At 43.9% G+C, this 26967-nt stretch overlaps 1 protein-coding gene across 2 annotated transcripts in view; it reads right to left on the bottom strand.

Moving 5' to 3' along the window:
• Positions 1-26967, bottom strand: part of OTOP1 (otopetrin 1) — a 176195-nt gene that overhangs the window by 38867 nt on the left and 110361 nt on the right. For both annotated transcript variants that reach the window (XM_085643336.1, XM_085643337.1), the window contains exon 5: positions 16882-17012. In XM_085643336.1, the coding sequence (XP_085499462.1) occupies positions 16882-17012 (131 nt within the window). The remainder of the gene's footprint in view (positions 1-16881; positions 17013-26967) is intronic.

Genomic DNA, 26967 nt, shown 5'->3' on the forward strand with positions numbered 1-26967 from the left:
ACCCACCGGAGGCCCCGCGTAACCCCTGCTGATCCCGGGCACTGCCAGGAAGCCCGCACTGCTGGCGAGAGGGGCTCCAGGGACAGCGAGCCCCCTATCGGCCCGCAGTATGCTGCAAGGGCCCCGAGGGGGCCGAAGAAAAAGGTAACCCCTGGGGAGAAGGGCGGAAGGCCAGAGGGAGGCCTCGAGTCCTCCCCTCCCCTGGGAAAGACTGTAGTTGGGCCCTGTTGGCCCCTAATTGCTGTGGAAGGCATCCTGAACGGGACCTGAACTTAGTAGAGTTAGCTCCTGGCTGGGGAATAGTTCCTTACAGGCTATTGCCATGCCCTGATTAGGGAAAAGTTGTTCTTGCCCCAGGAACTGTGGACATTCCAGCCCGATGCCATGTTGATTCTTGCTTCAAGAAATGCTCATCCTTGCCTGATGAGCTGTTTATTTTTGACTAAGGAAATACTGTTGGAGAGAGCTAATGCTACCCAGGTTAAATGAAATGTTTATTCCTACCTGGCGAAAGGTTTTATTCTTGCCTAATGAGATGTTGTCTGATTTATACTGAAATGTTTAGTACTGCAAAAGGAGTTGTTTACTCTTGCAGAGGGAGATGTTGATTAGTTGCCTCCAATGACCCAATGACATGTTTATCCTTGATGAAATGCTTTGATGAAATAGAGACACCGTGATTATTGATTACCCTGATTCTGATCAAGATAAAAGCTATTTGATTTTTACTCAAACTCCCTGGTGTGGTGTCAGTCATTGCGTGTGATTCCTGTCTCAGTGGTTGTGTGTGCTGTATGGTCACTTTACACCTAAGCTTTCGGGTGCCTGACCGCTCGCGCCAAGCTATCCCCCCGGGGAACTGGTGAACCCAGTTCCTACACAGAGACAGCGTGTAAAGCATTTGTGAACACATACCGTAATACAGTGAAAATACTACAAATGGACAACACACCAGTTTAGAAAAATTAGTACTCTTTATCTAAACCAAAACAAGACTAAAGGGCAAAAGTCCACAATACAGTTATCAAAATATCCTCAAAAATAGGTTATTTACTCAATTAAAGTTTGTAGCAACAAATAACTCAACTTGGAGTTATTACGACGTAGTGACAATTAAAACTTCCACAAAACAGTACCAACCACAAAGTGTGCAGCATCGTGTGCGGAGCCAAGCGAACCCCCAAAGAACAGTACCTTTGAATTGATGGAAGCAAAGATGGTGCACGGCGTAGGGGAGGTGATACTTTGTTGGCGCCGGGCGGTGTCGGTTCCTTACAGCCCCAGGGGAGGTGAAGCCTTGGTTCCTTACTGCAGTGCAGGGGAGGTGATACATCGGTTCCTTTCTGTGTCAGAGAGGTGATGTCATGGTGGCGCGAGGTGTCGGTTACTTACGACGGTGCAGTGTCGATGGATTCAGGAGTCACCCACGTCAAGTATCGGCTCCGCGTTGATAAAGCACTGGCGTCGGTGAAGTAGGGGCTGCGGTGTGAGTTGGGGCGATGCATCGTGGATGGCACGAGCGGTGTCCTCAGCTCTGGTGCAGGCAGCAGCCTCGGTGACAGCTTTGAAATCGATGCAGCGTGGCGTCAGCAGGCGTCGGGCCTACGGTGCAAATCGGGATGGAGTGTTGTGCTCCTCACGAGCGGTACCCAGTGGTTCAGTGCAGGTTACGGTGTCGCTCGCCGCCATTGGTGTTGCAATTTCCTTCTGTGGCAGCTGAAAGAGCAGTTCCAGATGCAGAGAGACAGAAGAAAATAAGTCTTTGTGTCCCTGAGACTTCAGAACAGGAGGCAAGCTCTATTTCAAGGACTTGGAGATATTTTCCTCAAGCAGTTGACAAAGCAAGCAACGAAGTCCTTTTCTCCTTTCCTTGGCAGCAGGTAGCCACTGCAGGCCAACCTTAGACAGCAGTCAGCACAGGGACAGTGTTCCTCCTCAGCTTCTCCGGCTCTTCTACTTGGCAAAGGGTCCTCTTGATTCCCAGAAGTGATATAAAAGTCAGGGTTCTGGGCCCCTCTTTTTATACACAAAAATCCTTTGTTCTCTGAAGGCAGAGAGTGTCTGTACCCAGCCAAAATCAGTTCTGTCTTCTGGTGCAGCTTCCTGGCAGGAGGTGGAGACAGCATTGTTGAAGGCAGACCAGACCATGCAGGTGAAAAGAAATCTCCTCCCCCTATTCTAAATACAGCCCAGGTATATTCAGCCCAGCCCTGACTCATCAGACTTCTGGAGCCACAGCCCCTTTTCAGCCCCTGTCATCCGAAAGCCAGACATGCAAACCACAAACCTAGCAGAGGCACCCTGGATGGTTTGGCAAAAAAGTACCTACTTTCTAAAAGTGGTATTTTCAAACAAAGAATGTAAAAATCACCCTCACTAAAAGATGCATCTTAACATTTTGAGTTCAGGCATACTAAACTTTATTTTCCTACCTTGTTCCCACGGCCAGTTATGTTTATAAGATGTTGAACAAACTTCCCATTCAGTCCTATGGGAACAGATAGCCTTGCAATAGTGAAAAACAAAATTGGCAGTAATTCACTATAAGGACATGCCACACACACCAGGGCATGTCCTACCTTTCACATACACTGCACCCTGCCCACAGGGGTACCGTGGGCCTACCTTTGAGGTGACTGACATGTGAGAAAAGGGAAGGTTGGTGCCTGGCAAGTGGGTTCACTTGCCAAGTCGACATGGCAGTACTAGACTGCACACAGGCTCTGAAATGGCAGGCCAGAGTCACATATTACAGGCTGCTTCTGTGGGTGGCACAATCAGTGCGGCAGCCCACTAGCAGCATTTGATTTACAGGCCCTGGGCACACAAAGTGCACTGTACTAGGGTTTGATTAGTAAATCAAATATGCCAATCATGGAATCGCTAATCCATAATAACAATTTAAAAAGGGAGTACTTGTACTTTGGCACTGAACAGCAGTGGCAAAGTGCCCAAAGCATCAAAACGGAGTTTAGCACACAGCACAAACACAGGAGGCAAAGGCAACAATTGCAGGGGAGACCCACGCCAATAGTGCCAGGTCTAAGAGCACATAATATTAAAATCGATTATCTCAAGAAAAATTTGATAAGTAAATATCTAAGCATGAATATCTCTTTATCATATCTAAGAACATCAAATATAAAATATAATTACAAAAACCTTGCTATGAATTAAATTCCATATTAACCAATAGGGTGGACATGCAAATTTATAATTACAAAGCTACATTTTGTTTTAATGCTAATAGATCTGGAAGATTGTTGCCAACTATCATTTTTTTATTAAGAAAGATAAAAATCTAATTCATGATATCCATAATGTCAATGGTCAAATCGCTTTATCCCATAAACAGTTTATGAAACTATGAATTACCATTCAACTTTATATTATAAACCTCCTCCTAATGCTCTGTTACATATTGATAGCTTTTAGAGGAGTATTGTTTTCCTAAACATTCTCCATCAGTTAGAAATACATTGGATTTATCAATCACTTTAAATGGAGTACATTTAGCTATTAAATCTCTTAAATTACTTAAATCTTCAGGTCCAGATGGTACACCCACTGAATTTTATGAAGAATTTTCTCCTCACCTTTCTTCTCATTTACTTCCTTTAGTAGTACAGGATCAACTTCTGGATCCTTTACTGAAGCTTTGATTTTAGTCCTCCTGAAACCTAATAAAGATCCCTCTATTGTTTCAAATTATCACCCCATCTCTGTATTTAATCAAGACTGTAAACTTTACGCAAAGGTCCTTGCAACCAGGTTTGCCTCTGTGCTTCCTACCATCGTACAAATTGACCAATCTGATTTAATAAAAAATATTCATTCAGTGAATAACGTAAGATACCTCTACCAGCTGGTGTCCTGGCATTGGATGCTGAAAAGGCTTTTGATAAAGTCTATTGGCAGTATATTTTCCATATCTTGCATGCATTTAATTTTGAAACCTTGCTTATTCGTATGATTTCAGCTCTCTATTCTGGTCATCTGCCAAACTTTTTATCAATGGTCAAATTTCTAATATTTTTTTCTTTTGCTTTTTGCTGTTGCTATTGAACCTTTGATGTTAGAATTTGTATGGAAATTGAAGGCCTCATTGTAATTAATGTTCCTATTAAAACGCCAGCTTATGCTGATGATGCACTCCTATATTTTATAATCCAGAATCTTCCATTCCGCCATTATTACATTTAATTAGCACTTACTCTCAGATGTCAGGATATATGCTAACAGTGATAAAACTGAATTTTTCTTTTACATGTTCATTGTACATGTTCATGCTCCCAAACAAAGAAATTATTTGGCTGAAAGACGAACTTTAATATCTTGGTATATTATTTTCTCACACCATAAAACAATCGATTTCCCTAAATTGTTATTGTATTCCCGCTCATATTAAGGACAATTTTCAAAAATTGTTTGCACTATATTTATCCTGGTGGGGAAAGGTTGCGGCTATCAACATGGTTATTGCTGTTTTTTTTTTTTTTAAGAATTATGCAGGGGACAATATCAACTTTCTCTTTTCTTTTTGCAATAAGGAATTAGATTTATCTTTTTTTCAAGATATATGGAGGAAAATTTGGTTGAATAGTATCTCTGGATGGTTGCAGGTTTCTCAATACCACACTAATTCCTTTATACTGTTCAATTGTCTATGCACTCCTTTAAGGTTATTAAATGCAAAACTTTTGAATTCACCTAATTGTTGGAATTGTTCTCTAACTACAGGCTCATTATGACATATGCTTGATATGTGTCATATTGTTGGTAAGTTTTGGAAAGAGGTTTGGAACATCGTGAGTAAAATATTGAATATCACAGAAATATTTTCATACACTATAGTAATTTGTAAGTGAACATCACTTTCTACCAAACTGTCTGTTATTAATTGCAAACTTCTAGATTTTTAAGTTCTGCTGCTTAAAATATCAAGTACAGCCAATTAGAAAAATGCCTCATTACTACCAATTCATGCCTGGTGAGCATGGGTAACTTTTGACAGAAGAGGAGATAATTTGACTTTATCGGGGGTCACCCTAAATGCTAACAATTATCATTTATTTTAGTAAACCAATTGATGATCATATAGCTTTACATCTATAAATTAGTTTTATTGATAATGATTAAATGTTGCCTGTACCGGTATATTGGTTACATTTAGTAGTTCTATCAAAACTTATTTCATTATTGATTATATTTGTTTGTTTTTTTCTTACATTTTTCATTTAATAAATGGTTCTAGTAACTGTTTAATAGGTACTGTATTAAATCTTCCTTGATATTATCCTGCAGTATAAAGATTTTTATTAGCTCAGTAATTATATTGATGTAAATTTGTGTGCACCTTTTTTGGTGCTCTTTTATGTATGGTCTTCTCATATTTATCTATTTTTAACATAAAAACAGTCACTTCAATGGAGCCCATGTACCTTGCCCCACACTATTCAGATGCATCTCTCTTATGTCTGCACATATCTCCACCATTTAAAGCACTTTAATGGTTCTACAGATGGATACTGGAATTTCCAAGAAGAGGAACCCAAATGTCTCACAGGATAAACTGCTGTGGGAGAGCTCCCTATGTCTTACCAAGTCAAGCAGCTATGGGCCACATGTTTGTACCTTTTTAATGTTGCAAATGTCCTGAATCATGGAATCAGGCCATTTGCGACTGAAAAAAAAACGTTTCCTATGAATATAACCCTATTTGCGATTCAGTGACCTATTACCACATCACAAATAGGGTATGCAATTCGATGTTAGGTAGGGGCGTGTTTAGGGCGTTCTTTTCTAATACCAAATCACACGGTATGTAAGAATGTTTTGTGACCGAAATGCGGTCACAGAACATTTGCATTTTACTGCTAGCTTCAAATTGGTGGTAACCCTTCACAAATCCCCTTTGTGAATGGTCGTACAAACATTTATTCCAACCAGGCAGTGGTCCCCCGGATCACAGCCTGCTTTGAAAAAATAAAAATAAAACTTAAATTTCTTTTTTTAAACTGAAGCTGTTTTCCTTTAGGCAAAACAGGCTGCATTAAAAAAAAATGTTGCTTTATTTAAATGCAATCATGGACATTGTGTTCTGCTGATCCAAGCATGACACCATCCCCGTGTTTTTAGTAATTCCTAAGTGTTGGACTTGGCCCTTTTGGCAGGTTCACCCCTAAACTTGTTGCCTGTCTCCTATCCTTTTCCCTGTTTAGTGTTGGTGGTTTTAGGTCTCTAGGCACGTTAGCACTGCTGTCCAGTGTAAAGTGTGTGCGCCCTGGGTTACATTTAGTGAGATTGGTCTGCCCTCCCATAGGAATGCATGGGGGATTCTCTGATGAATGTGGGTCAGTGGTAAATCCTGATATGAGATGTGCAGCATGGTCAAGTCTGGTATGTATGAAATGGTATTAATAAATGCTGTGCAAAGGTGTGCGCAGATTTATTGTGGTTATTTTAGAAATGCCACTTTTAGAAGTTGACATTTCTGTGTTCTATGTGTCTGCCTGCCTGATGTGAATTGCATGTCTGGCTTTTGAGTGACAGAGGCTGGTGAGGTGTGGGTGGCTCCAGGAGGGCAGGGTGAGTCAGCACTAGGCTGAATATACATCTACATTTTGAGTAGTGGGAGAAGAACTCCCTGGTCCCTGAATAGGAGTGTGCCTGCCCTAATGAATGCTGGCTCCGCCCCCTTGTGGTGTGTCTGATGACAAGACCCCACCTGACAAAGGGGAAGAGGAGTCTTTGTAAATAAAGTGTTCCAATTCCCCCCCTGAACCAGTTTTTTTCTGGTTCCCCAAGCCCTGTGCTCTACAGACAAAGGAAAATGTCCTATAAATGTAGGGGCTGTGACCTCATGATGTATGCTTGTGCTGACTTTGAGGGGACACTCGGCCAGGAGGAACCGCTGAGGGACCCAGCTGCTGCTCCTGAAGGTCCCTGTGTGCTGGCCTGCCTGGCTGCCCCAAGGACTTTCCTGCCATTGTTCTAGCACCTCGTGGGCAATATTTGTTTTAATTACCAGAAGAGGAGCGTGTTCGTCTCTGCAGCGCAAGGCTGCGAAATGCTGAGAGGGGATCCCGGTGTGTGGAATTCCCCCGTGTTGCCAGCAGAGCGGGAGCCCACCCCGTGTTATTGCTCGCCGCATTTTGTGAGGGAAGCGGGCGCCCACTCCGCATTGTACACTTAAGCGGGTGCCCACCCCACAATAGCTGATTTATACCTTTTTGGCCAGAAGCAGGAGCCCACCCCGCCCTTCATTGAGGAGCCACGAGAACACTGAGGGTCGCCACGCTGCCCGCACCGACCCGGAAGTCGAGCAGTACAGGCCTTGTTGCTGGTGGGGCCTGAGGACTGCCTGGAAGAGACACGCCGGTCAGTAGACCCAGGCAGGAGCCCACCCCGCGCTGGGACATACGGAGGCGGGACGGCGAGGAGGGAGCCAGCGTCTCCAAGCGGAGCTCCCGAGAGCGAGGGAAAGCCCCGTGGTGCCAGCTGAGAAGCGGAGAAGTGCTGCAGTTGCTGGCGGGGCTCCCGTGTTGGAAAGAGAAGCCCCGCGTGCCGCCTGATAGCAATAAGAAGATCCCAGTGAGTCTGCCGGCTGCAGTAACAGCGGAGAGCTAGTCTGGCTGTGACTGCACCTGCCCAGCTCCCCAAGGAGTGGTGAGTGGGGCTGGACTCTGGCTCTCGGGAGGTGGGGGCCACCCTCCAAGCGTGGTGGTGCCGCTTCACCAGAGGAATCCCAGCGAGGGAAGTGTGGCTCTCCCGTGGAACGGTGGTGGCCAAACTGACTCCCCAGCTGCACCGCAGTTAGCGGGCACCTGCAACGAGGGGCATATTTGTTTTTAGAGAGCCCCAGAGAAGGGCCTTGTTGTGTATTGACAGCTGCACTGTCGTAGCGGGCAGCTGCAACGTTCTGGACATTTGTTCAGAGGGCACAGTGAGTGCCAGGTCTTACTTGACTCACAGCTGCACGGCAATTAGCGTCAGCTGCTACGTTTAGGCCCACAGTTCTTGTGGGGCATTTCTGAGTGAGATGCACTCCTCTGCACAGCTCAATTGCGCACTGCGAATTCCGCTGCATTGGCAGCAGCCCTGACATTTGGGACATAGGGCATGTGAGCCCCTGAGAAGGCCAGTTGGCCAGGGGGACTAATAGGTTTGTAGGGCGCCAGGCCCGAAGGTGATTTATGTCGGTGCGCAGGAAATGTGCTTCATGTACTGTGTTTATTCACCGTGATTTATGCCTCTACTGTGGTTTATGATTAGGAGGTTTTGCATATGATTAATGTTGCAGGATAATGCCGAGTACAGTGTTTGCCAATAATTACTGGTTGTGATCTACTTTTATTATAAGTTCTACATTTACTCTTTTCACTTTGTGATAGTCCTGACAGTGGCCCATTTGGCCCTTTCAGGTGTATATAATCCCCTGTAAATATTACCTAGTGCCAGTTGGCACAGTGTATATTGTGTAATTACTACTCTAATACAAAGGCTATTTTTGATATAACCTTGTGTGGAGTTCCTTTTGTGGTATGCCTAGTGTGTTGCTGCTGTTTGAGTGTGTTGCGCAAACGCTTTACACATTGCCTCTGAGATAAGCCTGACTGCACGTGCCAATCTACCAAGGGGGTGAGCAGGGGTTATCATCAGTGTGTACCTCCCTTGCCCTGACTAGAGTGGTGTTTCTGTCTGGCTTAGGCGCAAGCCTTAGCCAACCAGAAATCCAATTTCTAACACTAATGGGTCGCAAATAGCGACCTACCTCATTCATGAAGTAGGTCAATTTGCGACCCCCTTAGGTATTGCAAAATGAAACTGTAGGAGTTTCATACATTAGGGATAGTGATTACCTAATTGCATTTGGCAGAAAATCGCAATTAGTTGTCTCTATTGCTAATGTTGATACATGTGGCCCTATGCTTTTTACCACCATTAGATAGTGCTTAAACCAATTCAATGCAATCGACCAATGGGAATGGGTCCTGGTACTTTCTTGATCATGCCTTGGCTCTCGAGCTCCAGCGGTCGTAGGTGTGACAGGATGCGGTGATGCCGGAGTGCCACTGGTGCAATGGAGGAGTTAATGTGTAGCTTCACTGGGGGTTATTTGAGACAACCTCTCCTGGTGAAAGATTCAAGGCCAAGATCCTCTGCTGTGTGGCTGCGGATCAGCGTGTCAGCCTCTTGGTCGATGACATGAAATGTTGTTGTGACTTCATGATCTTCGGAATGTACAGGTACTGACATTTGACCACAGAGGGGTAGAGGTGTCTGGCTCCCGTATGCGAAGATCTTGGTGTAGGATGGCACTAGTTGAGGCTTAGGCCAGAGATGGTTATGTCGTTGCACCACAATTAAATTGACTGATGCTCCAGTGTTAATGATGGCTTTGACTTCTTATCCTGTAACTTGGACGGTGCAGGTGGGTTGCGGCCTCCTGCGGCGCTTCATCTCCCTTGTGAATTAGATGAGGTATGCCTCTCCTTCCTCTTCTTCTTCCGGGGCCGAGTCTTCTTGGTGAGGACTTTGTCTCGCCGGGGCTTTCACCTCAGATGTGCACATCATATTAGTGAGGGACAGCTGGCGTGCCATTTAGGATGGTGACCGGGTGTCTCTGGGGCCCTTGTTTCTGAGCTTCTTTCTGAAGACAGATGCAAAATGATTCTAGGTTATGCAGTTAGAGCAGGTGTGGCCTTGTGCTGGGCAGTGGCTTATCGGGTGTTCTTCTCTACCGCAGTACCCGCATCTTGATTCAGCTGGCTGGGGCCTTCTTCCTTTGGTTGTGTCTCCTTGGCTTTTTATTCGGATGGTGTCGGCTCATTCAGTTTAAATGTTTGCTGGCTTTTCTGGGGTCTGAGTGATAGCCAGGTCCTTTTCGTTAGTTCAGGCCACTGACAGGTCATGTGATTGGGCCAGGATCAAAATGTTGTCGAGGCTGATGTTCGGTTGGCAAAGGATTAAGCTCCACAATGTTTTATTTCAGTATCCATGTATCAGCTGGGCCCGGATTTCTTTGAGCTAGTCGTCTTCTGTGCAGGTGCTTGCTAGGTCTCGTAGCCTTGCGTAGAAAGTGTTGATGGGTTTTCCCCTCTCGTTGGTGGGCATGGCATAGCTTGATCCTTTCAAAATCTGGGTTTAAATGGGGATCAAAATGGGCATTCACAGTGGCGTCATGGTCTGTGGATGGTCAGGTATCTGGTAGATGTTTGAATCATTTGTATATCTCTTCTTCTGCGTGATGAAGGGGCAGCGACCTCTTGATGGCACCGTCGGTCTCCCTCGTTGTGATGAAGTAATTCTTCAGCCGCCCAATCTATAACTTTCACCATGGGGATAAAATTACTGGGCATGCTAACTTGCTGAACAGCTGCAGCATCCCTGTGAGGGCGTGTTGTGTGTGGGCTGGCTGTTGAGGTTAGAATTTGTCTGCAATGCTGGCGTGTGGTCGGGGCCTAATGGCAGTCTCTCGGGCCCTGGTCCTGTGTCTCAAGGTGTTGTGTGATCTGTGGTCACTCTAGGCTTTGTGGTGCCACAGCTGTTGGTATTGCATTTGTTTATTATATTATTATGTTTTCTTATTTTCCCCTTGCAGGTGCCAGTGTTTGTTTTCTCTACTGTTTATGGTTACTGATATTATATATTATTATTGTTTTTCTTCTTGTAGGGGCCACTGTATGTTTTAGAGGAATGGAGCAGTATATGATCACGGATCTGGCATGTAGAGGCACTTGGTGTCGGCTGGGTTCACCGTGGAGCTCCTCTGCTTCGTGCCTAAGCTCTTCTTCGTACTGGCTCGGATTCTGCGTGGCTACCTCACTCAACCTCCTTTCAGCTGGGAGGGAAGGGATGATGGTTGCGGGCACCGTATCTTCAGCCTAGTGGCAGCCTCTGCTTTTGCCTGGTTGCTGCGGGGCTTCGTGCACCGACGTGAGAGGCTGCTTGTTCCGATCTGCGCGGCTGCAGGTGCTGGATATCGCCTGTCCAGGTAATCACGGTAGAGGGTGTGCAGGGGTCATCCCACCCTTGTCGGCAATGTGGTGGTGGGAGTGCAGGGGCACCTTATTAATTCCCTCATGTAGGCCCACTCACAGATCCATTAATTAAGACACACTCACACGTAGTGCATGTGTCGGTCTTAGACCTAGAGAGGTCCACTGCTCTTTATTTCAAACCTCTGGCCAGGAGTAGCCAGAGGATGTCATGCATGTATATGCGGGTCTGCGGATAGCAGGTTCGCTGACCTGCTATACCATTGGGAAACTGAGGGGTATATTCTCAAGAACGTGTGATAACCATTGCAAAGTTACTTAACGCAAATTTACACCATGTTAACGAGGTATTCACAACACGGCAGTACCATGCGATAGTCACCAGACAACGCGTCAAATGGCCGCGTTAAAATCAACACCACGCCACAAAAATGCAAAACACGAATGCAAAAAAAGCTGCGATAAAGCCAATCGCGATTCAAAAATCTGCGAAAACCAGCCACAGGCCTGCAATTCACACGCTTCTCAACAAAATGGAGCTAAGGGGGTCAAAAGGCAGGTCACCCCCCACTCATAACCATATACACAACAAGACCTGCCCTGAAAAATAATTTTTTGTTTTTATAAGCACAGTGAACACATCTTAATCAAAGACCCTGGCTCTTTCAAACCTATTATGTTTTACACCATGTGCACGGCAATATTTGCCATTCGCCAAACGGGTCTAGTATCACTAGCTCATGAGACTCCTAAATGTCTAGGTGTATTTACAAAGGTGTTTCCCTGGTAATCTGTTTCCCAAATGATATGTGTGAAAAGGAAAACTCGACAGGACCATATAGTGTGGTACCTGTTCAAATGCCACAGAGAAAGAAGTGCAAAAAAGTTCAAAAAAGTGTGGGGGCCAGCAGTGCCTCACGGAAGTAACCCCTACGAGGATGCGCAGACAGGTACTCGCCTGCTACCTCACGTTCTCATCATAGGCAACTGCCGCCCAAAAGGAAAAAAAGGGAATAAATCAAGAAACCTCATGTCAATCCTAATAACTAGTGTCTAGTGGAACTAATAATCTAATCTGTGTCTATGTTACAAAAATAATAATGATGTGAGTGTCGACCCCAAAACAAGGAAGACTGAGTCTGATCAGGACCCACGTCACTCCCAATTAAAACCGGGCAAGACTACACTGGCTATATGAAACTTTATTCTGTGCTGTGTGTCTGCCCAATAAAACCAACATGTTTCGTTGCCTGTTTAAATTAGCGGCAACTTCTTCAGGGCTAGGGTCGACTGGCCTCTCTGCGTTGCTAGTTCTGACCAGTATTCTATCTGTCTGCACCGTAAGGGTTGCTCACTTTCAGCATACCTCAACCCTTGGTATAGGTAGGTGTGTGCTACCTCGAATAGTCCTGGACTGCTTGCCCACTGGCTGCGGATTCGCGTTTCTCGTCAGCCTGGCAATCCGGATACTTCTCAACCTCCATCCAAGCAATTCACACGCGTCAGGCGGGAACAATCACCATAAAAGTAGAAAAAAAACAGACAAACAAATGCCAAACAACAGCGAAGAACCATGGATGTGACATATCTTTCTCTGGGGGTGGGTGGGGGGTGCCTGGATTGGGGCACCGGGGGAGGGGGAGGAGGGGTCTTGGGGCTGATGGCGGTGTGTGTTGTTTCCCTCTTGGGGCTCCGGGATGCATGTTCTGTGGCTCCATGGCATCGGGTGTTCTTCAGGTGTGGCTCTGGGCTGGCATCTCTTTTGTGGTGCAGGTTGTAGCCCGACTTTGCACCAGGTCAGAGCAGGTGTTAGTTTCCTGGTGCTAACGCGCCTTATCGCATGTTTTGTGATGTTATCGCAGATCAGGCTGGTTGTTGAGAATGTTGTAACGTGGTGTTGCTGTGGCTTTTTTGCTTGGGACCTCCTACTCTGCATCTCATTAGCAATAGTTGCCAGGGTAATCCGTGGCGATGTTTTTGCGGCTGCTATTGCCGGAAAACTGGTGATATGGGTTGTTTGCACCAGCTTGTGAATGGGGTGGTAAATTTATCACAAATTTGGCTGCGTTAATGTACCGTTAACTTGGCGAAGGCTCCTTGAGAATATGACCCTGAGTGTAGAAAGCTACAGTCCTCAAAATTCCCTTCGGTAAGTCATATGAGCTTTATTATGAAACACACATGTCTGATGATCTATCTGCTTGGTAAACCTAATAACAAGAGCATCTCCATTAAAAATGGAAAGAAAAGGTAGAGAGTTCATAAAACACAATAAATATACGGAATAGTTGTTCTCAATAAGCTATCTAGGTGTCTAACGTTTATAAGACACTCGCTAATGTAGTCAATAAAAATTACATGGTAAGAAAAAATTAGCCCATCAACACCCAGGCTGCTTGTTTTTAGGTCCAGCCTAGAGACAGCTATGTTTGTCTTGCCAGCAACATTTAATAAAAAAATGAAAACCAAATATGCATACATGTATAAGTAAAACATATCTATATCTATATAGATATTTCTATATAGATATATATAAGGCCATAAGTACAATTTACATACACGTGTCTAAGTAAAATATACATGCTCAAAGGGGCTTTGGGTCTGCGCCTTCATTCAATGGTCAAGGCTGGCGAAGGAGGTGGCACAACGTAAGCGGTGCAGCACACGTTCTCCAAAGGTGTTTCGGTCAATGCGGAGCAGATTTTTCAATTGCTCACAAGTGTTTTGAAATTAATTTTGCCACAGTCAGTTCCTGGACACGTGTTTCTGCATCGTTGACCAACTTCAACAGGATGTAACAGTCAAGTGAGGGATAAGTGCCACTTTTTTACCAGGCAGGCAGGTGCTTTACCCATTGATCTGCTCTACTGTCCCTCCCTTTTCCTTCCGCCCTCCACTGCATTCAGCAGGACAATGTGACACCATTCCTCAGCCCTCGGCTCTTTTCCCCTGTCGGTGACGTCATTGTGTCTATTAGGCAGAGAGTTCTTTGGACTAAAATGTTTGATGTAATATATCTCGGGCCCGCTTTCCATTCTTTATTACCTACACTCATCAATGCCTTAAGATTCTAATGCCTTACCCGACAGCAGCATGACCAAATTAAAAATCAACAGAAAGGTATGTTGGGAAATGCATGTTAAAATGTCAATAAGCAGTGTTTATTCCCGCCGGATACGATGATGCCTGGGCTCCTGTGTGTGTGTACATGTAGGGAACGAATATGTAGTACTAAGACGGACAACAATTTCAAAAGGCGTGCGCTGCTTGTTGCTACGTGACTCATCACTGGTCGCAGAGGCACGAAGAATACTTAAAAAGTGACCGGAGGGCTGTGACGTTTCACCGCCTTGGTACGTGCAGTACGTGCAGGCTTATGTTTCAGGGTTTACCTTAAAGTCACATAATACCATATTTGTATTACTTTGACTCCTAAACTTCCGATGAGCACGTCAGCTCCAGTGAATCATCCTTCTTTCCATCTGCTGGATTAATGAAATCCACACCCTATTCTTTAGGGCCCTAAAATGCTTAATAATCACGGTGAGTCAGGGACATGGGCAAAGTGGGCTCTCGACCAGGGCCCCACCCTAAAAGGGGGCCTCATCAAAATTTCAGAAGAGCTTCCACATTTTCGAGAGCTAAAAAATAACCGGTTTGTTTACTTACATCCTTTTTTTTAGCTTGTCTAGTCTCTCTGGCCAGTCCAGGCCCTGCCTGAAAGAGACTTAAAGAAAATAGTAAAAATACCTATATTATTCTGGTTTCGTTCAGCAAGCTTGCTAATCTTTCAAATCGCATGGGCACAGCCGTGCTGCACTGGCCTTTGTCTATATTCATCCGGTGGAGACTTAGGGGCAGATGTAGAAACCTTTCACGCAATTCAGCAAGACAACGTGCTGCCCTGCGTGAAAGGGAGAGGGCAAGAATGTGCCCTATTTGCTAATATATGGCACAATCCTGCGCTTTCTCTGTGGTGGCACACTGAGTGACCCCTAGCACCAACCAAGGCGCCATGGTGCACGGGTGTCTGCATAACAGGCAGTATTGTTACAGGCAGTATTGTTGCAGGCAGTATTGTACCTTCCTGCACAAAAATAATCCTTAGAGGTGTTTTTCCTCTTTCTATATGTGCTGCAAAATGCAGCACACATAGAATGAGGAGAAATGAGAGGAAATGGAGATAATTCTCCTCGTTGCGAATCCGTTGTGGAGGCTAACAATTTTGATACATCCCCAGGTTTACTACTATCTGCAAAGCTGGAAATGTGCCGAAAAGCATGTATGAATGCATGGGAACGCCCAAACCACCCATGTACTGCCTTCCTAGTGCAGACTAACACAAGGCAGCGACTTGCGCTGTTTTTCGTTACTCTAGATTTACCAAGCCATCCAGGGCTATGCTTTGTGTGGCTTGGCAAATCCGAATTAAGCCTGTGTGTTGCCGTGCCTCGCCTCGCAAGACGCAATGGAAATGCAACGGCTTAATGCATCTGGCCCTTACTGTGCAGTACAGATTGTCATGGTGGGGTTACTCTGTGATTGCATTGTCCTTTTGTGGCTACGACCAGGTGGTATGATCACAGCTTGCTGCTTCCTGACTCTGAATACCTGTCACTCACAGCACAGCACAGGCAGTGCAGTAAACAACAGCACCTAGCACCACTGTGTACCCGAATGGCTCTGACAAACTAACTGCAGTGTAACAACATAGATTGTGGTAGACGCCTTGGTCGGATGACTAGTCTTTCTGCTTGTGTGGCAGGTAGGCCATGGGTCAATGTGTGTGCGGCATTATACGCTCCCTCCATGACTGCACCATCCACATAAAGCTGCTGCTGGGCCGGTGCAGTCCCAGCCTAGGGCCACCTGACACTGAGTCTCTGTTCCTCACATGGCAGGAACTGAAGCACAGTAAACAAAACAAAAACTCACCATTTGCACATTCCAAAAGGTGCGACAACAGTGGACAGAACCACATGCCATGGGCTGATTCGGACTGATAATCTTTCTTATACAGTTACTATTGTAGTTGATTTAAGTCAGAAGTGCTTGACAACGTTTTGGGGAATCACAGTCACTGAATTCATTTGGTGGCTTATGGGTTTGTATCTCCCCTGAACTGCCCCGTTGAATTCAGTTGCAAGGAGGGATAGTTTATTGATGTCCAATCGTTACTGTATGTAAATTTGTTTGACCTGTGGAGTTTGCTTTGATTTTACTCCTAAAATTACATAATTCATGGTCCAAAAAGTCATTACCACACCTGCATGCATAGAAACCATTTTGAACTGTGGTCCACTCCAGTGTCCACCAGGAATAGTATGTTTCGGGAAGTTTCATAGAAAGTGTTAAAGAAGGCAAAGTTGAACAGAGACACCACAAGAACCCTCTATGAAGCACTTCTATTTTGCAGCGTGTGTGTGCCGTGAGGGTGTCGTGCTTCTGCATGTTTGTGTAAGCGGTCGTGTGCATGTGTATGTGCGGTGTGCAAGTGTGCCCCTGTGAGAGCTAGTACTGATCTACATCATTGCAATGATAGGAAAGGATACCACGGCCTGGCATGATAAACTCCCAATTTCCGTCATCACTGAACTTTTCAGAAATATAGTTTCTCACTGGGCACAGATAAAGGATATGAATTAATAAGTAAAGTGACAATGAAAAATATTTCACTTTTTGCCATATTCATGTTACTCATGTCCCAGCAATCCTAGTGCATTTTGTGATAGCAAACAGTAAGGTTTTTCATAGCCGCCCCCAGTATCCGCGACCCTGGTCTCACCTGTACTCTGTATCATCATATCTGATACCACAGACACCAAATGACTAAATATCATTCATTCCGCATTTAGGAAACAAATCTCCATTTCTTACTCACCCATAGTGATGTTAGCAAAACCGAGCGTGAACATCCGTTCCTTGTGCTCGTTCAGCTGATGCTTGGACTCGGTTAATATTCCATTTGCCCAGAGGAGTAAATTTGTAAACACTGCATGAATCAAGCCGAACCTTTAAACACATGAGAGGATAAGTAAGTATGGAAGGGTACATGTTTATCTCCAAACATTCTTTAAAATGGATGTAGCTGGCCTATTCCATTACTCTAAATGGGCATCACACATGTTGCTCTGTAAAGTGGAAAAAAGACACATTGGTACAAAATTCTATTTTAATGTGAAGCATTACCTTCAGGGCAGGGAATTATAACCACCCTGCTGCCTAAAAAGGTACTCTGTCAACCATCTATGCCTGAAGAGATACCTCATCTGCCACTCCACACACAGCCCAGAAGCCTCCCAGCACCCATCTTTCTTACCCCTTGCCGCCACCTTTATTACTTTTCATGTGCCTCCTACTCCTCATTCTGAAACACCACCCCTACGCACAAGTACCCTTCCCACTCCCCTGGTATCCTCTTCCATTGAAATCAACCCCTCCCACAGTGTCCTCCATTTTCCATATATGACTTCTTCAAGTCCCCTTCTCTGGCTCCAATGCATTCTGTGTCAAGTCGTGCACCATCAGCGGAAGACGCTTATTTACTAGGTTTGTGCTGTACATAGCACATATAGGTACCATCAAACACAGTGTTCCTGCATAAAGTGGCATACTGCAAGATAATGGAGAAAACCTTCAGAATGTGTTAAGGGCCTCCTAAAATGAACTGTAACTGTTAGTTCTAAGCGCTCATTAAAGCTACAAGACAGCTACTGAAAAGACTTGGACATCCTACTAGGCCTGCTGTAGGACTGCCTCTGCACCTCTGATGGAGGACCACCCACCATATCTAGAGATACCCCATACCTGCAAGGACAACTCTACTGCGAATAGGGCAGCTGTGGCTCCCTTCATGGCAAGGATATTTTCTAAGCAGGTACCGTGATTAAAATGCCAGCTCAGTAAACATTTTCTTCAGAGAAAACAAACTCTCAAGTCAAAGCGGGAATTTTCTTCATTTGAGTGAACAAAATGGCTTGAAATACAAGGAGCTTTTTGGCTGTGCATGGGAGCCAAAAACCATGTTCACTGCTTGTTTCCTACATGCATCATATGGTGGACAGAAGCAGAGAAAATAGGTTATGGTAGCCCCTGCTCAATAGGCCAGAATGATCATTACTGTTAACCTGTGGTCTTGTGGAAGATGGATTGCTGGCCCATGGTTTACCTTCAACAGAACCAGTGGAGGCTCCACCAGCAGTAAGCTTGCAGTTTATTTGACTCAAAATAGTGCGAGGAAACCATGTTTTTGGTGAGGCAATAGTACTGCTGACTTACGGCACAACTCCACTCTGCTGAATCTCACACAAGGCTCTTGGGGCCAGATGTATGACACATTTTGCTAGTCTGTTTGCAACCAGTAAAATGCATTTTGCTATGTACAAACCCAATTTTGCGAGTCTTTGACCTATTACCAACTCACAAAATACGGTTTGCGAGTCGCTATCAAGAAGGGACATCCCTTTCTAATAGCAAGTCACAGGGGGATGTACGATCGTTTTGCGACCGGAATGAGGTCGCATAAAAATCGCACTTTACCACCATCAAGTAGGTGGTAAGCCAGTCGCAAACAGATAGGGGTCCTCATGGGACCCCTTCTCCTTTGTGAATGGCAGTGAAAATGTTTTCTAAGATCAGGCAGTGGTCCCAAAGGCCACTGACTACTCTTAAAAAAGGAAACAGAAACATTTCATTTTTCTTTTTGAAATGCATCCTGTTTTTCTTAAAGGAAAACGTGCTTCATTTTTTAAAAAAAAAGTTGCTTTATTTAAAAGCAAACACAGACATGGTGTTCTGCTTTCCCCAGCAGGCCACCATCCCTGTGTTATTGCCCATTCCCAATGGGTCGCAAATTGCGACCTGCCTCATGAATATTGATGAGGCAGGTCCCTTACGGCCCATTTGGGAATAACTAATGTGTATGAGAGCGGAACAGCGGAAGGTGGGATTTATGTTCCACCCTTGCAGGCATGCAAAACCGAAAAAGGCTAAATTTAAAACATCATCTTCTGTAATACAAAGATTAGTTTACAAATATGATGAGGAAAAGTTCAGATGACAGGAGCACAAACACTACATGTGTAGCGGTAGCCCACCTGATGAATTCTCTGTCACTTTATGTTGTGCAAGCCTACTGTTTCAATTCCATGTTTTGGTTGGCTGTGTTGTCAGAGCCAATTAGTGACAGAATAGACTGTAATTAGAAGCAGAATATTAAAGGATTAGGATATTAAAGTTGCTTGCTCATTGAGTTAATGAACATAGTTAAGCTATCCCTAAAACACTGGAAAATTGTTTCTTAGAAGAGCTCAATGTTTTGGAGTTTCTCCAGACCCATTACTGCTCCTGAGATTGGGTTCACTCAGGCTATAATTTTATTTGAGGCATGTGCCACTTAACGTGAAGGTAGATAATTGATGCAATTCAGACCATAGCATAAATGCATGCTGGATAATCTTCAAATTACTTCCTTTTCACATCCAGGAATTATGGTGAGGACTCTCAAATGAGGGTGGCCAATATTTGGCTGTTTGGAAGGAGAGGGATGTTGAACTGTAAACTGTGAAATGAGAGCATCATGAGAACCCTGAAGCATATGACCCTGCACCCTTGCATTTCTAACAGTGAAAACACTTCCTGGCCTGTAAGGACGGAACCCACGGAAGACAAGAAGGATTGGTAGAGAGGGATGTGCCAGTAAATGGCCCACATGGCGAGCAACCAACCATCTGACATAATTCAGGTTACACAGTAGAGCATCTGAGACCTTTAAGTGCATCACAAACTATGCAAAATTAAAATATATATAAAAAAGCACTGAAAATATCATTGGTGACATGCAAAGCAGCTAAGCCTCTGTGTGCAAAATTTCCAAACCATGATTACAGCTCCATGCCAGAATATAGTTTTCAGAAATAGTCTATGAGATAAATATTGTGCCCTAAATCTTTTCGCAAACATATTATACTGTTTGGTGAAGATTTTCTGCTAACTTCAATGGGAAAATACTATTGTACATGTTATTTAGGAAAGGGTATTTAAGTCTTACAATATTCTGGCAAAGTCAGCCAAGGGATACCTATCATGAGTAGACCAGTACCAGATGACTGTCTAAGCAGCATGCACAAAAGGGAGGATTTCCTGGTTTTACAAGTTCCACAGCATGCCTGATCTCCAATACAAAGGAGTTGTCACAAGAGTCAAGAAGTCTGAGATCATGATCAGGCAAGAACAAAAAGCACATAGTCAGGGAGTCAACAACAGGAACACCATGAGAGGACACAGCAGAATTAATTAAGTTGATACTGCGAGTCGCACTTCAACAAAGGAATCTCTGAGTTAATGATCACAAATAGCCAATGTCTAAAAGACCGAGAACAACTACAACTTGACAGCCCACAAGACTTCTTTGGATATACAGGAATTTGTCACGTGTCAAGAAATTTGAGAAACCAAGAAAACCAAATAGAAGGAAGCAGAGCAATGCAGCAAGAGACTGTTGACTGAAGAGAATTCCAAAACTAAGTACAGACGAGCACATCTTCATGAAAGATCATTGGCAGACCCTTGACATTGAGCCCTTCAGAAACTCATGCAGAGAATTAGAATTATCTAAAGCGTTTTGTGATTTGTTTATGGTTCCTGTGATTGGACTGGCAAAGCAGACACTTCAAATGTGTTTCTACATTTCAACACCAGAGTAGAAAGTCAATCCAAGCTTTACTCCATTGTTTATCAAAGAATTGGACAGATTCCTCTAGTGATTCATTCAGTTGGTCATCCAACCACAGAGGGCTTTCTCTCTGAGAAGGATGGAGCTATTCTCTAAGATAAGATGACAAGGAATTTAGTGAATTGTGTCATAAAAAGGCAACTAGAACTAATATGCATAGGATGTGCACCCCAGCAGTTTGAACACTGAACTCTGCAACCCTTTCCAAAAGAGGGCAGGAAGTAAGAGTGGTATTGTAGCAGAGCATGGTGTGACACCAGGTCCCCAAAAGTAGATGAATAAATCGAAGCAAGCGTAATGTTGCATAAAGAATACTGTAGCAATGTATCTGCTTGTTTAGTTATCATCAGGAGGGAGATAGGTATGCTACAAGGAGGTATTGCCATCTATGCTTAATTGAGGATGTGAACATATTCTAGATATGCAGTGAAAGTAGTAAGACTAGCACTTAAATCCTGATTGAAAACTTGCATGGTTTTGCAGTGTGCTGTAAGAAGTGGAGGGAAAGTCTTAAAGGTAACAAACATCAGACAAAACAAATATACATTTTTATTTGGTTTACATAAACCCTGCAACTTCCAGTGGTGACTGCTGCTTTACGGGGTGGTAGGGCTGAGTGAGAGGAGATTAAAAAAAATTGTTTACCTGTAGGTCGGCCGCCGCCACTCAATCCACTTGGCTGACTGTCTGCAGAAGCAGGAAGCACACAGGCTCCCAGACTCCCCTTGCCAATTATGATGCTGATGTCACCAGCATGATAGCAGCGTCATGATTGGACTGAGTGCCGTAATTTGGTGCTCAAACAGAGACTGGAATCCCTTGCATGTTCTCCACCCAGGCTGTGCACTACAGCCAGGCGGAGAACATGCTAAGTGCGCATGGCTTTTTGGGCGGCCCAAGACAGCCGACCAAACTGTCATGTGCACTTAGAGAGTGGCCACCACTCCTCGCCCTTCTCTGGACGGTCCCCGCCCCACCGTACACCTACAACTGATTGAGCCAGTATGGAAAAATGAAATGATAGTAACATATTATTGTATTATCATTTTGTTTTCTTTTTGAATTGCTCACAGACCAATGGGGCGACGCTCCTCTGCCGTAGCGGAGGAGCCGCTGCTGTACTTCAACACAGTGAAATAGTGATTATACTATGTTGTTCGAAAAGGGCTGGTGCAGCGTGCAGCACATAACTATTTGCAGTATCTTAAAGTTGTGTTGTTTGTCCTGACTGAACATCATCAGCATGTACTGCAAAGATGAGATTCTGATCGGAACTACAGTTTTGGGAGAGGAATAGCTAGCAATGCAGAATAGTTCCAGTTGTGCCTGTGTTTTGACATTATATGAATCAAACTGGTTGCACTTTAGAATCTTTCTAATGTAAACTAATGGTCCGAGTATGACAGAAGGTGGGAATATTTCATTGTAAGCAGCACATGCAGTATACACTCTGTTAGTTCTTGTACACAAAATAGTTATTTCTTGATTAGGCTTTCTCGCAATGTCTGCAACTCACTAAAAATGATTGATAAGTTATTAATGTGCTGCATTTGGTGTCGAAGTTGTTTTCTCCACCGTCCCTTGTGCAAAAATCATGATATGGACAGGAGAAAATCTGTTTTATCAATTCTGCATTGCAAGAGGAGCGCTCACAGTTCGATGGGTGGGGGAAGGGGACGTGGGCAGGGTAACGGGGGGAGGTTGCAGTAGATAAGTGATGTTTACAACATAACAAAGGCTACAAATTGATATGCTTTATCATCACCAGAGCACAATTTTTGTGATATGGTCCAAGATATCCTGTTTGATAGGCTGGGTAAAGTGTATATGTCTACTAGAAAACCATAATTGGACAAAACCCTAACCATGATAGAGAATACAGGTGTGACACATTTGCGTATTTACCTCATGAACCGACATATTTGTAGGTGTGCACTGGGTAGGAAAGATCCAACTGATGATTCTCTCAAAACACTCAAAGGGTCATGTCTTCGGTTTATCATCTGACAGCAGAGTAGTTGTTGAGTATATACCATCAAAACAAGGGACTATTTTTGTCTGCTAGTGTGTGCACAACAATGACATATAAGTGGAGATTTCTGGAAAAGTTTTGAAGTGTTATAGCAAGCCTCCTCCTGGTGATGTAAGTCATAGGAGAAACCCGTTTTGGCTGGCACTATTACATTTGGTTTCGACACAAACACATGGTAGTTCCACATTGGAAAATTCAGATTTGTGGAGGCGGTAATGTGTGACAAGAGTATGTGTGCGTATATGTTGTGCTGCATTTTTTATAGTAGTGATGTGTTGTCTTGTTGTTTGTGCTGTTGTGTTTTTGTGTTGCATTATTTCTTTGATTTAGGGTTATGTGAACGGTGTTTATTGTGTTGCATTCTGTATTATTGACTGCTTTGTTTTTTGTGTACCCTGTTATGTTTTTGTTGTGTTGTATTCTGGTTTGCGTTTTGCTGCTGTGTTGTAATCTGTTGTGCTCGGTAATTACTTAAGGCACTAAGAAACACTGCTACATGTCCTGACAATAGCACCACATTCCTTTAAAGTTCTAGTGACAAACCAACTACCATTGGCTAAACTATTTAAATCAAGAGTTAGCCCAAAACTGAGGCAAAGACCATGTCCAAAAAATGGCTCTTGAGTACTCAAGAGAAGAATGAGTAGAGAATGAACAGAGTGAAAGATAAACACATATTGGGCAAAGGAGGTGGAGGAGAGCAACAGGAACCAGATAGAAGAAGGATAGGAGAAGGAGGGTGAGTAGTCAGAGATGAGTAAAGTAAGTGAGACAAAGAGAGAAATAGAGTGGATAGAGGCAAGAGAGGGTAGAGAGAAGAGAGGACGCAGACGGATGAAATGCAAAAGGGTAGAGAGCGAAGAGGTGATGAAGAATGAGATAGTGAGAGCAGGAGGAATATGTGATAGAGGATAAAGATGAAATTAGGTGATTGGGAAGAAATGGGATAGAGGGGGAGAAAGAAAAAGAGGAAATACGGGGTAAAGAAAAGGAAGGAATAGATGTGATGAAGACAGAAGAGGCATAAAAGGTAAGTAAGAGAAACAGATAGAAGACAGTACTGTAGTAGAGAGAGAACAGGCAAATGAGAGGGTAGGGAATAGAGAGATAAGAAAGAGATCTGGAGATTTAGGGAGAGAAGAGAAATGGAGAGCCGAGATACAGGAGTGAAGGACATAAGAGACAAAGGAGAGAGAAAGCAGAGATAACAAGAGGAGGAGACAGTGGGGGAAGATTATTGTGAGAGGAAGAGGAAGTGAGAAGGTTACAGAGAACCAAAGAACGAAGGAAAGATGGGGAGGTAAGAAAGCAAGAGTAAGAGAGACACAGCTGTACTTTGCTATTGCATCCATAAAAGTGATATCAGTGTCAAAGCTTATAGTTAAAGAAAGATTGGGATAGAAACTAAATAATAAAATACACAGTGATGACTAAAACTAGGTTTAAAAATTAACTGAAATATATGAAAGAGGGTGCAGGTGTTGTTTTACGCTTGGGTATACAGTAAGGTAGAATTAAATGCGCAAATAGTATTTTCAGTTCATGGTAGCGTATTGTCATAACCAGCATCCTGATTTGCTTTGGCAAATAGCAGTGGCCCTATTACAGGAAGTGCCCTGGGGTGAAACAGGCTCCCATGTCTTGCACCCCCTTGGTGGTTTTCCATTATATATGGGACCACCGATTCTTATATGACCTGTTCAATAGTATGGATAGCGCTGTTGCAGATCTTGTTCCTGCGCAATTTTCACAGTGTAGCATTCCCTCATTTTTATCGGTACGTGGCTTTATGCAAGTGAGAGATAACTTTGCCTTTGCTCCTTTGCCATATTACCAAAATGGGCACAGGTGCAGGAAACTGTCAGGAGGTGCACTGACAGTACCACATAGAGGTAATGCACAGTCAGTTAATATGGCTCTGATAGCACCTCTAGAGAGGGGATCTACCCAGACAACCCCCTTAGCACTAAAGCCATGCAGCCAATTGCAGGGGGATGCATTTGCCCCTCCCCAAATAAAGGCCAGTCCACTTCCAGTGAAATAGAGAGCTGTGGTTTCAAACCTCAGCATAATCTTTCACTAATGCACACTCCTCAGCACAGGTGCGAACACCTACCTTGAGGCGAATGCAAATTTGTGTGTAATGAGAGGCACTGACCCTGTCAGAGCTGGGCACAGCCAGTTTAGGGTGCACCACAACAAAGCCACCACACCCAATATATAATTTGGGCCCCTTCAGGATTAAGTGATACTTGGTAGGTAAATGCAGGATCGAGTGACATTTATTATATTAAGCCTCACCTGAGCGGATCACTCGATTATACACCTATGGTGAGATATCAAAATGTGCAGCGTGCTGTCCCACAATAATTGGTCCTCTTTTTCACTGTAAGACAGAGACATCAGAACATACATGTGGGTTGCTCCTCTACCACTTCTCAATAGATCCCTCAGAGCATATACCTGGACTAGTCATCTAATGTCCATTCACATGGGTTGCTTTTCTGGGGGTTCCCAGAATATATACTATGGCTGGTTATATAAATCACATTCACATGGGTTGCTCTTCCGGGGGTTCCCAGAGTATATACTGTGGCTGGTTATATAAATCACATTCACAGGAGTTGCTCTTCTGGGGGTTCCCAGAGTTTATAATGTGGCTGTTTATATAAATCATATTCTAGGGTTCTGCTTCTCCTCTGTAAACTCCTTAGCTTACACTGCAGTAAAAGGAAGTGTTCACCATATACAGGCACTTCATACTCAAAGTTGCTTAAACTCATAAAGACTACTTTATTGTGGAGGATATCTGTATTCTTTCATCACCACCTCTATCCTTGTATACTTCCTAAACACTTGCATATGCACAGCCTTATGCCTGCGGCAACACAGTGTATGCTGTGTTTGTCACCCATACATAACTGCCATTCCCAAATAGGCTGCAATTATATTGAATACACTGCACCCACCCATACACCTATTGCCATTCCTAAAGTGTCCTATCCGTCACTCCTTTTTACTTCTGCCTCATGTCTAAATGTAGAAACAAATCATGGAAGAGCAGAAACATGGTCCTCATACATGGCATCAAGGCTCTATTCATATAGACCTCCACAAATGCGTACATTCCCATCTATAGCACTGCCGTCGAGTAGCATGCTACCTATCCCTAGAAGCTATTTGGCACTGAGTTAGTGGAATGAAATGTAATAGAAATGCAACTACAGTAGAATACGTTCTTCTTTTGTCGCTCTCACATTCAGCAATGTTCTTTTCATCTTCGTGAATCATGGTAAATCTGTGTTTCATGCTGATAGTCGTTTTTCTCTCAAGAACTAATATATATATATATTATATATATATATTTTTTTTTCACTGAAAAAAGCCACAGGTTTCAGGGACGTTATAGTTAGTTGGACATTTCACTCGTGCAAAACCAGAGAAATTCGGCCATTATAGTTAGTTCAGCTAACTATAACTCACGCCCCCACAATGCACTGCTGATGACGTCACATATTACATAATTCATGACATAGTCAGTGGCATCTCTGATGACATCACTGATGAAATCTCAAATGACATCACTGATGACATCACTAATGGCATCATCCAGTGACTGTGTGTTTCTGTAAAGTTTAAGTATGCCAAGGTGTATTGAAGAATGAGTGGGTGTATAAGTGTCTGAATATATCCTTTAGTAGGTGTGTGACTGTCTATATAAGTGAGTGTGTTAGTGAATGCATGGGTTAGTGACTAAACTGTGTTAATGTCTTTATCAGTGTGTCAGTTGGTGTTTAAGCGGTTGCATTGGTTGGAGAGTAGCTACATGAGTGTCTATACCGGTTATTGATTGGTTGTCTGAGTATTTGTATGGGTGCCTGAGTGTCTGTGTGGGTGGGTGAGGGGTGTGTGTCTCTGTACATAGATGTGTGAGTGGGTGATTCACTGGGTGTATGGGTTCAAGAGTGCCTCTCTGAAGGGCTGTCTGGGTGGGTGGGTGTGTGTATTGCTGTGTTGGTGAGTGAATGGATGTCTCAGTGGTACATGTATCTACATATGTGAAAGGCAGTGTATGTGAGTTTTGAAGTATGTAAATGACTATATGTGAGAGTGAGTGATTGTGAGAGTGGCTGTATGGATGAGTTTGTGCTTGTATCAGTGATTTTATAAGAGAGTAAGTATGTGTAAGTATCTGTATGAAT

This window comes from Triturus cristatus, chromosome 2_2, assembly GCF_964204655.1.
Source record: "Triturus cristatus chromosome 2_2, aTriCri1.1, whole genome shotgun sequence".
NCBI lineage: Eukaryota > Metazoa > Chordata > Amphibia > Caudata > Salamandridae > Triturus > Triturus cristatus.